This window comes from Rhinolophus hipposideros, assembly GCF_964194185.1.
Source record: "Rhinolophus hipposideros genome assembly, chromosome: 4".
In the NCBI taxonomy this organism is placed as follows: Eukaryota; Metazoa; Chordata; class Mammalia; order Chiroptera; family Rhinolophidae; genus Rhinolophus; species Rhinolophus hipposideros.
Genome location: NC_138050.1, coordinates 8,192,917 through 8,208,545, shown reverse-complemented (window position 1 = coordinate 8,208,545; position 15,629 = coordinate 8,192,917). Strand labels below are relative to the sequence as shown.

General features: G+C 44.4%; 1 protein-coding gene across 1 annotated transcript in view; it reads left to right on the top strand.

Moving 5' to 3' along the window:
* The window catches only part of ATP8A2 (ATPase phospholipid transporting 8A2), a gene marked incomplete at its 5' end in the record, with an annotated part of 553,717 nt that overhangs the window by 489,992 nt on the left and 48,096 nt on the right, over nt 1-15,629 (top strand). Inside the window, one exon of the mRNA XM_081046135.1 lies at nt 13,346-13,434. Coding sequence (XP_080902261.1) covers nt 13,346-13,434 — 89 coding nt within the window. The remainder of the gene's footprint in view (nt 1-13,345; nt 13,435-15,629) is intronic.

Sequence of the window (15,629 nt, the reverse complement as noted above, 5' to 3'; positions counted from 1 at the left end):
GGGAAATATCGCTGAAGTGTTTCTATTAGGGTATGATGAAAAAAAAATGGATCTGTTTTATGTAAATTTTCAAGTGACTTGGTAAAGAAAGTCAAAAGTGCATTAATTAAATTTGCAGAGCCAAAAAAGGTGAGGACCCAGGAGGTTAGATGTAAAAAATACAGATGGACTGAGAGAGAGGAGAGGAAATGGACAGACTTTTACAACATGATATTCAGCTTGGAAATATTCAAGCTAACACAATGGGGAATACTAGCCAAAAGACAGATAGCTGGTTTAAAGAAAAAGTTAATAAAATGTTGAGTCTGAAAAACTATACAGACCAAAGCCAGGAAATTACAGAGTTATGTATCCCTCAGTAACTGTAAATTAACCCCATTGCACATACGTAGTATTTCATATTACTGTAGATGGTGTTAACTTTCACACCTAAACGTGCATGTATGTGTGTGTGTTTCGTCTGAATTACGGTTGTAATGGGAACAAAGGTGCAAACAGGACACATAATGGATTGCCTGCTCTTTTCACAAGTCACCCAGGAGCTTTTGAGCCCAAGCTGCTCATGTACCTTAGAATAGAGCAGAGGAGGAGACAGGCTTCGATTCAAAGTCCAGTCGTTCACCAAAAGGGCTAGGAAGAGATGCACATTTCTTAACAATTGTAAAGAAGTCGTGAGTGGCCGGGTCCATGGAAGGAAGTCTATAGTACATTCCCGAGAGAACACATTGGACTTGAGTATGTCCCCACTCTGCTTTCTCCTTTCCTTTGCTTGCCTCGTGCAAACTACTCCGTTTCTCTAACATGCTCCCTTTACCCTTGTTTTAGCCCAGTTACCACCCATTGTCCCTCTCTGTACACCTCTTTCTCTGCCTGGGCTCATTATAGGAGCTAAAGTACAGTGTTTTCCCTTGAAAGCATTCCATCTACTGATCTGGTTCGTTGTTTGCTTTTTAAAAAAAAGGACATTTTCATCGATTTCTACGATATACATTCCAATATAGCTCCCACTTGAGACATAGGGCCCAAGTGGAGGATCCACGTCTTCCTGAAGCGCCGTCCAGGCCATTTCTCTTCTCGTTCATGTGTCTGCACCTAGCACCTTCTACCTGGGTCAGAGCTGCACACTGAGTTTTCACTCCTGACTTTTTCTACATTGTTGGGGATTTTCCTGCATATGTGGGTGAACATTTATTGTAGCTTCATAATCCTGTGATTTCTTTAGGGCCTGTGAGGCCCTTCTCTGCAGCCACCGCCTCATTCCTTGGCAAGACTACACGTCCCTCTGTGTCTTCTCCATGATCTTAGCACCTGATTCCCCTGGGCTCACAGCAGCCCCTGTCCTCCTGCTGTGTCTAGGCTCTGCTGTGTCTGACCTTTCTTGCCTGACTTACCTCATCTGCAGGATAGGAATGACACTAGTGCCAACCTCACAGGGTTGCTGGGACGATGAAATGAGCTAATCCATGGAGAGGGCTGAGAACATTGCCTGGCACACAGGCAGCAGAGTAACTGTAGCTTTTTGCTTGTCGTCATGGCTGTCCCCATCAGTCTCCACCTGTTCATCATTATTGTGACCCCCACACCCACATTTCCTCAGCCTCTTTCCAAAACCAGAACTTCCTGAAAGTTCTCACTCAGCCTCAGAACCTTGGGTTCCACCCTCCCTTCACAGCCAGCTCCTGCTTTTGCTGAGGCCTTCTGCTTCCGCCTTCTCTGCTGCCCCTCCGAGCGATCGAGGCTCTTCTTTGTCCCCATGGCTACTTCAGAGGCCTCCTTCCTTGGCCATCCAGAATCTGCCACACTCCAATCATTCCCATCAGCTGGTACCTTGATGGATGTTCCAAGTTCCAAATGCCTACTGTGACTTTTTGTTGTCTTCTGAGTGAAATCTAGACCCCTCAATCCAACATTTTTCCCTCCCTTTTTAGGCTTACTTCTCTACACATGCCCTAAATCCAAGCACATTTTTCTGTAGCAGAACATACTCCCTACTTGGGCCTTTCTTTGTTCCTGCTCTTGTAGCCAGAGGGTTTCTCATCACCTGCAAATGGATGGAATCTCAATGGCCCCACACAGTGTCTCTTATAGAACTAGTGTTATCTTACTTTTTTTAGAACTACTTGTCTACTCCTCCTGTGGTGACCAAAAACAGCTAGAGGACAAGGACTGCCCCCTTGTTCCCCAAGCGGTCCTAGCAGCATCACACACTGAGTTGAACCTTTGTGAATTCATACTCGTGGACCTATCTTTTAAATGCAGCACTTAGTGTGGGTGTCACACAACTCTGCCATACGCGTTGGCCTCAGAATAGAATTTTTCAACTTTGTGACCAATTTCCCACGTAGAAACAAAGGCCATGGAATTAAATACCCAGCTAACTCAAATATTAATATACCACTTGCTTCATGTTTTTGAAAAGAAGTAAAATGTTAACCATATTTCGAGTCCCCACCCCAGTGGCCCTCCCAATCTTATTCCCCTTGACATAGAAATACTCTTCTTACTTTAACGTTTACTATTTTCATGCATGTATTATGTGTGTATAAACCCATAGAAAATATAAACAATATACAACATTGATTTTTGCAGGGTTTTGAAACTTTATATAGATTGTATCATATGCACCTTTTCCCTCAATACTGGGTTGTTTGGGCGTTTTCTTCCGAACTGTTTTTGACATTTATCCATAGTGATATAACTGTAGTTCATTCATTTTAATGCTCTTTTTAGTTATATAAATATGCCAAAATTTATTTATTCTCTTATTGATAAACATTTTTTTTCTTTTTCTTTTTCTTTCTTTTCTTTTTTTTTTTTTTTTTCCAATTACCGGAAATGCTGCAGCACACATTCCTGTACATACATATCCATTGGTGGACACGTATGAGTTTCCCTAGAGTATAGAACCAGGAATGGACTACACACTGGAAAACTCTCAACATGTGGCTTTTCTTTAAACTTTGTGGTGTCTGTTAGTGCAGAAGTTTTCCATTTTACTGCAGTCAGACTCATCTCTTTTCTTTCGTGGTTTTGGCCGTTTTGCATATTTTCTAAAAGCTAATCAAGGTCCTAATGATATTCTCCTACTTTTTCTTCTAAAAGTTGTCAAGTTTTGCCTTTCACTTTGAGGTCTGTTATCTTCCTGGAAGTGATGTGTGCCTGGCGTGTGAGGTAGGATGTAGTTGGATGTTCTCCACCCAGATGAGGAGCGCCAGGCACTGACCAGCCCTCTTCTCCCATACGCAGAATACTTGACTGCTGGATCCAGTGGTGTCATGTGGGACTGACTCTTCATGTCCAGGCCCAAAGCCTGTGGGGTTGCGTCTGAGTGGCAGGATCCAAGCAGAACGGGGCCTGGTGACGCTCTGCCAGCCACGTTTACAGGAACCTGAGCATCTGACTCCAGGTTTTGAACCTAGAGCAGCTAAAATGGTCCAGAATCCCTGCACAGGAGACGCTGGCTCTGCGGAGCATCTTAGAGTAATAAGACCTCTAGTTTGGTTCAGTCTAACCATCCACAAGCTTGAAATCTCTGGAGAACGGCCGTGTATCAACTGGAGGCCTCCTCTGCTCACTCAAGTCACGTCCCTTTTATAAAAATGACTATGTCCTAACGTGTCGATGCCCCGTCAGATGCTTTGAAGAATTGCAGGGATTTTTGTGGGGCTTAGAAATAATATATGTGGGAGTGCCCAGGAAGGGAGGTTCCATGGAAGAGAGGAGGAGCTGAAACCAAGACTGTCTTTCACTTGTGCCCGAGGCCAGTGGTTATTAATGAAAACAGGAAATGCTAGAGAAGGCGTGGGAAGAAGTGAGGGGGGGTTTTAGATGAATAATAGACGTGTATATTATTTGGGATTCCCTTGTGGGGACTTACTGCAGGATTTGCTATTGTACCCCTGCGTGCACCCAGCAGCGCATACAGAGGCGAGGAGGTAGCTTCACCATTGGCACTCCCTGCTGCCAGTATGTAGCTGACGCCCGTAGGTGCCAAGGAGGGGGTACCCTCTTCATCTTTGTGTCTCTTGTAAGTAACTGAGAGGTTGACACGTAACGAGGGCTCAAAACTGCTGGCAGAAGGAAGGCAGATTGGTTGTGACTGAAGTTTTTAGTTTCAGGAAGGAAGAAATCAACTTGAAAAGCAGAAAGCATTCTTTTAATTTCTTAATTTGGTACTTGGAATGGATATTTTGCAATATTCATTTGGTTATCAGAAACTCGTTATGAAGTCAAGTCGTTTCTCCCCAAGAATCTTTTCCTATGAAAACAAAAGTGAACTTTGGTATTGGAGGAGCAGTAAAAAGTAACAGCAAGAGTGAAAGAGAGAGAGAGAGAGAGAGAGAGAGAAATATGCAGAAGGAATCCCAGGGGCCCACAAGCTGCTGCTAAATTTCAGTTGCAGTTGTCAGAGTTAAAGAAAACATTGGAGAAAATGTCTCATTGAGGGGTCCCCGGATTGTTCTGCTCCGGGAAGGCCCGCTGAGGGATGGATGGCAGCCAGCTGGCAGCGGCACAGACGCCTGGGTACCATGCACCAGCCGCTGAGCTCATTCGCTCCATCTGAGTCATTTTACAGTCGAAGCTGTTTCACGATCGGCACAAGGCATGGTACAGATGTTTGAGGGTGGGGGAACAAGAGAGGAAGGAAGAAGTATGTGCTTATTTTTGAAGGTTTAGCCCAGGGCTTCTTGGGGTTTTGGTGAAATGAAATGTGTTCGGAACATTGCTGGGTGTATGAGGGACACGACAGCTCTGTGAGGTAGGTGCTACTGCCACTTCGGTTTTACAGAGAAGGAAACTGAGGAACAGAGAGGTCAATTAACCTCTTTAAGTGTTACAGCCTAAGGCTCAGAGGCATGGGTCCATCCCATGCAATTCCATCCTTCACCACCAGACTCCACTGCTGGGAAAATTCAACCCCCCATCACTCACCAGAGCAAAAAGGACCCAAGGACCCGGGGCTGCTGGGTTGGGTCCCAGAACTCTGCTTCCTCAGTCAATGTTCATTGTGACTTAGTGAAGCAGAGGAGCACAGCAGCCATGTCCCAAGGGGACGTCTCTCTTGTCCTGAGAACCCCTCTCCAACACCTTCATTCTGGGATATGGATTGAGAAGCACCCAGGAAATCCAAGAGTTGAGAGTAGAAAGATCTTGACCCACAGCAAGAGCCGAGCGAAGCGTGGATTGGGGCGGAATCGTGGTGTCGTTAAAGCTGGGTGATTCAGAGCCCTTCCGTGTACACCCCTCGCTCCTGCTTTCAACTCTTGTCACTGTCCTATGCCTGCTGATGGGCCATCTAAGGGATAAAATATTTTCAAACCCGCGTAAGTATTCCTGACGGTGAATTCCACTCTCCTCAAACTTGCCCAGGAAACACCCAAAACCACGGAGGAAAGAGAAGACTTACGTTCTTCTGGAGGTCTGGGGACGTATACCGTTAGCATTGCATCTCAAACGTGATATTTATTTGAAGATTCTGGTTTTAGGGAAAAAGAAATCATTCAAATTTATTGTGAAACTATTCTTGGTTTTAATATGAAATGATCTATTTTTCAAACCTTTGGGTGAGATTGAAGATGCAGGAAGTGTCTTGTTTATCAAGTGATTTTATGTAAATACCACCACCTTCGTACTCTAATTTAGAATACACAAAATCTGCCAGGTCATATTAGCATTTTTAAAGGTATTCTAAATACCCAAAGGAGTGATTGATAAGGGCTTTGCAGTGAGATAAAAGATCTCATATTTAGGTGTGTGTGTGTGTGTGTGCGCCTTGTATTCTGTCATTCCGGTTGTCTCCATCTTCATTAAGGTCACGTGGAAAAGCTGGGGAGATAGTGCTTCCTGGGGTCACTTCTCTCAGGCTGCGTGGGTCGCTTGTGTCTCTGTGAGGCCAGCCCCTGGGATGGGAGAAGTCTTTGTCATCTTCAGAAACAATGATAATGTCTTCAATTCATGCTTCCTGCATCTGGGAATCAACAGAAAAATGTGAAAGCCAAGAAGATTTCCAGGATCGTCTAGCCCCGAATTCCTTTTGCTTCTTTGTTGAGGATAAGAAAATGGACGTGGGCTAGTTATTCCACAGCCATTCACTTCTGTGTGACTGGGGAGACCTCACTCACCCGTCAGCCCTGTGGAAGCAGCTAAAGAAAGCCCTGGAACACAATTTGGGTGGAGGATGTGCCCACTTCCTGAGGCTGTGACTCAGGCCGGCACTGTATTTAGCCCTTGGGCGTGCAGCTCCATGGAGGAGATTTTTCATGAGTAATTGGCACCTACTCTTTTTTCTTTTCCACTCGGGTGCAGAGTTATTGGGGAATATCCTTCACCATCGCACAGCAACATCTGAGCCTGGGCTCTGAGTGCCGTTCTGTGGCGATAAGAGATAAGAGGAGGGTTTGACCTGCTGCAATTCTACGACATCCACCTTAATTGATTCAAATTAGAAGGCCACGTATTGGCAGGAAGCACCGTGAGTGGTGCTTAAATGCTTGAGCATAAAGAATAGATCTTAGCTTCCCATCTGCATCACTAGTAACACTGGCTGCCTATCACCAATAAGCAACTTGTTTGCAGTATAATTTGGAAATCCTGCAGCCTGCAGCACAACCTGACACTATTTGAGGACAGTGGTGGGGAAACATTTCCTGACAGGTAGAGCAGAATGTAATCTTTTGGACCCAACTGCCCCTCAAAACCCACTCAGGAGTCACACTCTGCACCACTGTGGATAATGCCTTAAAAAGATTTGTGGTTATACCTGTAGCATTAAAAAAAAAAAATCAATTGTAGGTAATGGATATTTACCATGTGCCAGGCACTTTTTCATAGTGCTTTACATTTATTAATTCATTGAAGCCTCATAGTAACCCCATGAGGTAAGTATTATGTTTTTCCCATTTTACAGAGGAAGAAACTGAGGCATAGTGGTTAGAGGAAGTGGCAGAGCTAGGATTGGAGTCTCGGCAGGCTGCCCATGTTTGTTACGGACTGAATGTTTGTGTCCCTGCCCCCAAATTCATATGCTGAAGCCCTAATTCCGACTGTGAAGGTATTTGGAGATGGGACCTTTGGGTGATAACTAGGCCTAAATGATGTCTTAAGGGTGGGACCCTCATGATGGGATTAGTGCCCTTATAAGAAGAGGTGCCAGAGAGCTAGCTCACCCCCTCCCCATGTGTATACATGCGCGCGTGAAAGTGCGCGCACACGCACGCGCGTGCACACACACACACACACACACACACACAAAGAGGTCACGTGAGCACACAGTGAGAAGGAGGCCATCAACAAGCCAGGAAGAGAGCTCTCAGGAGAAAGCAACCACATTGGGACCCCAATCTCAGACATTTAGCCTCCGAAACTGTGAGGACAAATGTCCATTGTTTAAACCCCACAGTCTCTGGTCTTCTGTTATGGCAGCTGGAGCGGACTAAAACACTGCTCTTTTTAAAGACAGTGCAACCCAGCCTCCCACGGAAGCCCTCACAGCCCCTCAGCCTTTCAGGAAGCGCTCGCTGGTCACTCTCTTTGGTCCTTTCAGATGACCTTCCTCAGCAGTGCCTCCACCAAGCTCTTGACTTGAGACCTTGGTTTCATTTGTCTGTGGGAGGAGGAATGAGCAGAGCAGGTCCTTACTCTATCTTAGGAAGTGTGGGTGACCCACAGACTGTGCCACCCAACACTATATTCAGGCACCAAAGAAGCTACTGAGTAAGTGACATGAAAGCGGCCCCTGTCTATTCCGGGGCCCCGGGCTCTGTGCCTGGAGCCTGTCTCTGGACCTTCTAGATGGAGAGGCCAGCAGGTCGTAATCATGGGGAGGGGCACTCATCTCTCCCAAGGCCCCATCACTCAGACAGCGAATCAGCGAGATGGGCTGTCTTTATTGGTGTCTGTCCTAAACATTGTGCTTTTACATTGAACCTAATTTTCTAAATTATCAGGTTGTTCCAACTGTTGGACCTCTATAACTTTTCTCTTCAGGAAGATGGAGAACTGTGTCAGCACAGTGCCTCTTGTAACAATCACAATACCGGTTTTTAGAGTTGCCTATAAACACACGATATAAACACCATGCCACAGACACACAGACCCACAGCATGATTCCCAGAAGCCAGCAGGCTCACCTCTGTGGGAGGAGAGTCAGAGCTGGTCCCATGGTATCCCTGCAGCCCTCCCCATCACCCCTGGGGCACAACTGCCCCCGTGATGAAGAAGATGGAGACGACACGTGTCTCTGTGAACGTTGCTCTTTATTGTTCCTCAAAGTAGAAGAGCCTTCCGATTACACAGCACCAGTTTTAAACTTGAAGAGTCCCACATCCCAGTCCCACGTTCCCTGCTTTAAGTTCCCGTACCAGGATGGTAAAAACTGTCTGTCTTCTCATCCAAAAACTACTGCAGGAAGTCAGCACAAAGCAGGGTGCAGGGGTCATTCTGAGTGATACAATACAGCTGTGGGTTAGACCAATCGTTTGATCTCTGAAATGGGGTACTGAACAGAAAAAATGGGACATCAAAATGACCAGTACCTGAAAAAAAGGTACTATTCGAGGACTTAAACCCTCATCTTTCTCTAGTAAATATCGTAAGTAGGCAAATGGCAGTGACAACACTCTACCTCTTCATAGCCTAATTGGGAAATACCTTCTCGTCGTGAGCTGGGGAATAATTTGAATGTTACCACCAATTTTGAAATTTCATGCAGGCGGACCTGCCACGGGTGTGGCATTTAAATATCAGGATTGGGTGTGTGGAGCTAGTTTTTTGAGTTATCACAGGGATGTCCGGTGCTCCTGGGATCACTTGGCTGTTTTTCTGAAAATTCATTTGCATTTACACAGGGCTCCTGATAGGAGTCCTTCAGAGGATCTTGCAAATATTGAGCTGAGCTGTTTTCCCCCTTTTCAGTAAATCTAAATTTAAAATTGGCACCAGGCTATAGGCATGTTATATGGAGGAAGAATGATTACAGGAAATGAAGAACTGGACTTCAGCCTGGAATTTGCTTCCTCTCTCCCATGGCAAGTGAGTGTGGTCTCACGAAGTACTTTATCTGGCCATGGTATTTTCTGCTGAGGAGAAAAGGAGTTGTACCGTATTCTTACGAAGCTATCGCTATGGTTTGGATTTTATTTCGTTGTTGTGCTATGTTGGGGTGGAGGGATTGGGGCATTTTTTTCTTCCTGTGTTTCCTTTCCTTTTTGTAACTTTACAAGTTCTCCAAATTTCCTTCTACTTTAAACGTTGAGTTTGATGCCTGGTGTTTCTGGTGTTAAATTGAAGTCAGACTTACAGTGTTTCCCCGAAAATAAGCCTAGCGGACAATCAGCTCTAATGAATCTTTTGGAGCAAAAATTAATATAAGATTATATTATATAAGACTGGGTCTTATAGTAAAATAAGACCAGGTATTATATTATATTATATAAGATCCAGTCCTATGTTATAGTAAAATAAGACTGGGTCTTATATTAATTTTTGCTCCAAAAGACGCATTAGAGCTGATTGTCCGGGTAGGTCTTATTTTTGGGAAAACAAGGTATGCTTTGAGTGTTGTGCTATCGCTAAACTTAGAGACGTTCTCTTCTTTCCTGGAGAGGCAGGTGGGGGAAGGGAGCGCCTCGCTCCTCAGGCTGAGGGGAGGAAGGAGGGCTTGGGGGCCAACTGACTTCGGTTTGAATCTTTTTTTTTTTTTTTTTTTTTTTGAATCTTGATGACCGGACTCTCTGGCTGCAGGTCCTTGGGGGAAGTTGCAGACTTAGCTTTTCTGCTAAAAAATGGGTCGATGAAGGATTAAATGCTGCACAAAGAAATCTTAGTTTTCCTCTTCTCACACTCAGCGGTTGCCTCTTCCATCTCTATCACGTCTTTTCAAATTCACCCCACCCTGGGGAACACAAACTGACCTTACGTGCTCGCATTACTCCAGACTCCTTTTTTAAACCTTTTCTCATCTGTCACCATGTTCAGGGATGGCTGGTCTTGGGCACTGTGGATCTGTGTGTGTGCTTCGTAGCACAAAGAAGCTAATCACAGCACTAATCCCAGGTCGCTAGTTCTGTGGGTATCCCTGGTTCATACTTCTTATCTGAGTCGAGGCGGTGCTGGGCAGCATTATAATCGGACAAGCCTCCGGTCTCTCACCAGTTTGTGTCCTAATTTATCAATTAATTGCCCCCACCTGCGTCTCACTTTCCTCTAATTTACCACGGTGGGTCCTGATGCATTTGGCACCTAAGTGGTTAATAGTCATTGCTAGCTAAAGACTTGTTAATGGAGGGGTGCATTCTTCCCAATGGGACTGTTACCACATCAAAAAGATGGTTTTAAAACCTCACTCAATAGTATATGTGAGGGGAAGGGGAGAGTAATTAAGTGCCATTTGTCACCTAGCTCAGCTCAATAAACATGTTTTTTGTTATGCTAAGAGAACAAGAACAATCTAAGTAAATTTAAATAACTAAAGCTCTGGCTTTAGCAAAGACTTTAGGAATTTGGACCTCTGTCCATCTGTGAAAATCAGAGTGGTAGAAACTTCTGGAGACACACCTTTAAGATTAGTTATATACATGTCTTCACAGCTCTAGGTTTTCAAAACCTAACAACAAAACAGCAATACTTGCAAATCTCCATGTAACCTTTGTTAATTTGGGAGGGGCTTCATATTTCCAACAGGGCATTCCAAAGTTCGTTTTCTTTATTTCCCTCCGCAACGAAAAGTGCTGACTGAGCCTTATAATATATTTAAAATATGACATTATGGTTGTGAGGTGTTATTTTTGAACGATCGTATTCTTTGATCAGTATACCTCGCAGATGACCTGCGACGTAGCCCACAAGTATTGGTTCAACAAGTCTGCCTTCTGCCCTAGACATTTGTAAGGAGAGCAAAACCCAAGGGTCCTCTCAGCGGGGCTCCTGGGGGCCCTGTCAGCCACAGAGGCCAGAGGATTGGAGGTGGAAGGCTGGACTGCAAAAAGAAGCCAGCTAATCCAATTGCTGCCCCTGCTTGTGGGGGCAGGGAGGGGGGTTAATTTTTTCTTTCATGTAAGTTATGTATGTTTCCTATAGAAAAAAAACAGGAAGAAGAGATAGCCAAAGAGATGTGAAAATAAAAGGCAGCAATTGTAGCACCCAGACATTCCATCTGATATACTGCTCCGCTGCATACGTTTTTCCTGAACCTATCAGCATGCAAAAATGCAAAGGGTTGTTAGCCTCAGGTCCATCAAACCCGGGCCACCCCACTCTTTCTGAAGTCCTGGGATGTGTTTTTTAAAAGTGAGGAAATACCAAAACAGGGCTACAAAAAGTATGGTATATGAAGATGTATATTGATGTATGTATTAACACAATGATGCGATCGATCGATACCTTGGGGGTGGCCTGCAGGGGAAGATGACATCTCAAGTGCAATTTGGAAGCCTGGGCCAATCATCTTCCTTTTCCACACATTCATGGCCATGATCAGGCCCCTGTAAGACCTTGTCTCAGAACCCAGATTTTTCCTTAGCAGTATAACATGGCATCTCTCTGTGTCAACAAATGTAATTCTATATCCCTTCAATCGCTGCATAGGAGGCCATTGGACAGACCACAGTGTACTTATTTAGTAAATCCTTTTCTTGGCCATTTACTTCTTACTTTTCTTGATAGTCCAGCATGATGCGAATGTTCTTCTGCTTGCTTCTTGACACATTTTCTTACTTATTTCCTTAGGATGAATTCTGAGAACTGTGATTGATGGGACAAAATGTACTCACCTGTGTTTCAGGTTTCCAAGTGTTCCTTCAGAAAGGTGGCACCCCTGTGTTCAGAAAGGGAAGCAAGTCCCCCAGGGCCGGGGCCAGAGTACAGCTTTACCCCAAACCTCACTGCTTCCCAGTTTCATTGTCATAACTTCAGAGTACCACAAACAGGGCTATGTGATGGAGCTCAGAAGCAAGACAGGCGTGGTTAGGCGTGCGCTTGGCCATGGCTGCACAGGCTTGGGGCATGCAGGCGGAGAAGCTGTGAGAGGGAAGCCTGCTCAGGTGGGGTTAGATGGAGTCACGTGGGCCTCAGGTGTGTGGCCGGCAGGTTGGGCGATCCAAGTCAAAGAGTGAGTTGAAGCTTGGATGCCAGGCTAGGGCCGGGGTGAACCCTCCCTGCCTTCTCTGTGCAGCGTGAAGAGGGCTAGGCTACGCTGGGGCCCCCCCTTGATCCTCAGCCCCCCCAAGTCCCTGCCAGGGGGCCCGACATTAATGGTGCCTCAGCCCCTCCTCTCTCCTCCCTCTGGAAGCCTCACTCTACTTTGTAATGCATTATAGCAAGGGAATCCAGTGGTGAGAACTCCAGAAAAGAAAAACCAATGGACTTGAAGGGTTCTGTCACACTTTAACCTGGGTCCCTTTTCCAAGTGGTCCATCCTTCTAGACCAGCTCTCCAATTGTCGGTCAACTCCATGCTCCTTGCCTTGCTCACTTGAACCCTAAATCTAAGGACTCTACTCCCCAGACCCCACTTCAGTTGTGAGACTTGGCCTCACAACTCTGTTCCAAAAACCCTCTTCCTGCTTCCTCCCAAGCAGGTTCCGACTCGGCATGCCAGGAACAGTGTCATCAAACGCAGCACTTCCAGCTGTTTCCCGTTTTCCATCCTTCCACATGGACTACTCTCCCTCTACCCTCTCTATCTGGTCCAATCCTGTGTATCTTTCCAGGCACATCCCACATTCTGGCTGATTTAAGAAGTCTTCCCTCTGAAGCCCCGTAGAATATGATCGTGATGATTGTATTCCACTGTGTCATGTAGATTACACCACACAATTTGTGTGTGTGTATATGTGTACACCACACAACTTTAACTTCCTTGAAGGCAAAGACTATAATCTATACATCCTCCTCCCCTTCTGGCTGTTGAGAAATAATGTGCTTCGTTCCAAGGATACTGCTTCCGTGGATGAATGAGCAGCGAAGGACCATGAACTAATGGATAAGTGAGGCAGATGAGAGGGTTAAAGTTTCTTCCCTAGGAATCTGGCGCTCCCCTTCCCCACTTTCTCCGTAGGAGGGATTTAGGATAGTATTCTGATCCAAAAGGGGTTTCAAGGGCTTCATAAAAGAGGTGGGCAGCACTTGTCAAAATAAAAGAATGGAGACAAGAGCTGATGGAAATAGTGGAGAGGCGCTCAGCCCATCAGGCCCCCTGGACCTTCTTCCCAGGTGTATGTTTTAAGTTTCACCGAACTTAATACTTTCTGTTGCTTTTGTGTTATGAGATGTTTGACTTTGATTAAATCACGTCTCGCTATTTTTGAAAGAAAAAGTATTAATACCCATGTCACTTCTGCTTCTTACAGGCAGCGCTGGTTCTGAGCTCTGCACACTTCTGGTTGGGATTATTTCTGGTTCCTACTGCGTGTTTGATCGAGGACGTGGCATGGAGAGCGTAAGTGAGAAACGAAATAACAACCTAAGTCTTGCTCATCTGTCCCTGCAATTGTCTTTCATGACCTATTACATGCTGTGGGACTTCTGAAGACACAGGTCTTCTGCCACCTGCCAGCAAAGGATGACAAGGATTTGTTTTTTGTTTTTGTTTTTGTTTTCCTTCCTTTTAATCTGTGCTTCACCTTGATATGAGAGTATAGAAAAAAAAGGAGTCCCGAGACAGACTGTGTGAAGGTCAGCAGGGATGTATGTGATTATGAGGGACAGTTTCTAAGCACAGACCCATTCCAGCAGGTTTAGGAAGTGTGACTCCAGATGCATTTTTCCTTATGTCCAAGAATCAATGCAAAGTGATCACACATATAGCGTGGCTTTAAGTCCCATGCTTTAAAAAAAAATCGTATCTGTGTAAATCATTTCACATTATAAAATACTTTGAATGGAGTAGTCTTCATTTTTCGAAATAATTCACCAAAGGAATCGTTCTAATGTAAGTCTTCTAGAGCGTCAGTGTACAGGCCGATGAGAAAATTAATCAAAAAGATGAAATTATAATGTAGGTTAAATAGGAAATAACTCATGCTCAATTTTATTTATATGTTTTAAAACATATCATTTCTGAAACATCTTGGGCATAATGTGAAAGAAGGAACTAAGTTCCAAGATGATGTAAATTTTATTTTCGTCCATGAGCAAAAGATGGAATGCTGCAAATGAGATAATATTGATTTTTGTGTTGGGTAGGTTCCTCCTCCAAGTAGTTGCCAACTTCCCTGAAAATTGAGACTCTTGGTTTGGCTTTACTTTTGGCAAAGCATCATTATTTGGGGGCCTTGAGGTAGAGAATTGAGACTTTAATCCAAACCTTCCAGGAAAGTACATCAGATTTGATTTTCCTCCCTCCTTTCCTCCCACACTCAATGAGAATTGTTCTTGCCTGACAGTTAAGGATGTCTTTTGAAAGAGTGTTCATTTTGGCATTATCTTGACAACCAGTAATACCTAATGCTGAGAGAGAGGGGAAGAAAGAATTTTGTAGCACACATTTGGAGTGGCTTTTTTCTTCTGTTCACTATGTGTTATAACTCTTAGTAAAAATTAAATAATTCTAATTTCTTAAAGGCTCTGATTTACCACTGCTTTCATTTTTATCTGCTAAAACTGTGTTCTGTAGATAGCAGAATCAGTATCCTTAAAAATGAATGATAGCCAGGAAAGATGTTTTCTTAATCTAGTAAGTGCACTAAAAGTAAATGTCAGTTCCGTTGTAGCACATAGCTCAATTATGGCACATTATGTTACCTTGCTGAATTTCTTCAATTTTGCAAAATAATCAAGTTAGTTTTAGGTCTTGGCTACACCAGATGACTTTTGCTTTATAGAGATTGAAATAGTGATTTCATTATAAATTCATCTCAGCCTATTTTAGTCAACTATCTTAAATTCACATCGTGAAAAAAATTTGTATCGAGACTTTATTTGCAAAGTGAGACTTTAGCAGAAATATCTTTCTACCATTTCAAAGAGAATGTTTTCAGATTACAATGTCTCCGTCTCCTTGTCTATGTTCTGGATCTTTTCCAATACATTCCAAGGAAAAGTCTCCCGTCATTGTGAAGCAAATTACCTGTTCCCTCAGCAGGAATGGTATCTCTTCCCGACTCCTGGCACTATAAAGTTAGCATCATTTACATTTTGAAGAGAATAAATCAAATGACCGTGCTTCCAGCTCTACCATATGGAAAGAGTAAAAGTCACTTTCTTTCCAAGAACCTTGCCAGCAGGGTAGGGACCCAGTAAAGAAGGCCCTGATGGTGGTGGTGGTGGGACGGGACGTGAGTGTTGTCTTGCCCGTGGCCCCACATCACAGACCCAGGACACAGCCTTCCCAGGAGCCCCTGCTTTGGGCTGAGCCAGAAGGGCCCCAGGTCTCCTGAATTCAGGGCCACTTCCTGAAATGCATTTTTTTGAAATATTTTTTTAAATTAAAGCTTATTGGGATGACAGTGGTTAATAAAGTTACATAGGTTTCAAGTGTACAGCTCTCTAATACGTCATCTATATATCACAGTGTGTGTTCACCACCCAGGTAAAGGGGGATGAGGCGGTGGTAGATGAGGGTAAATGGGATCAAATATATGGTGATGGAAGGAGAACTGACTCTGGGTGCTGAAATGCATTTTTGTCTCATTT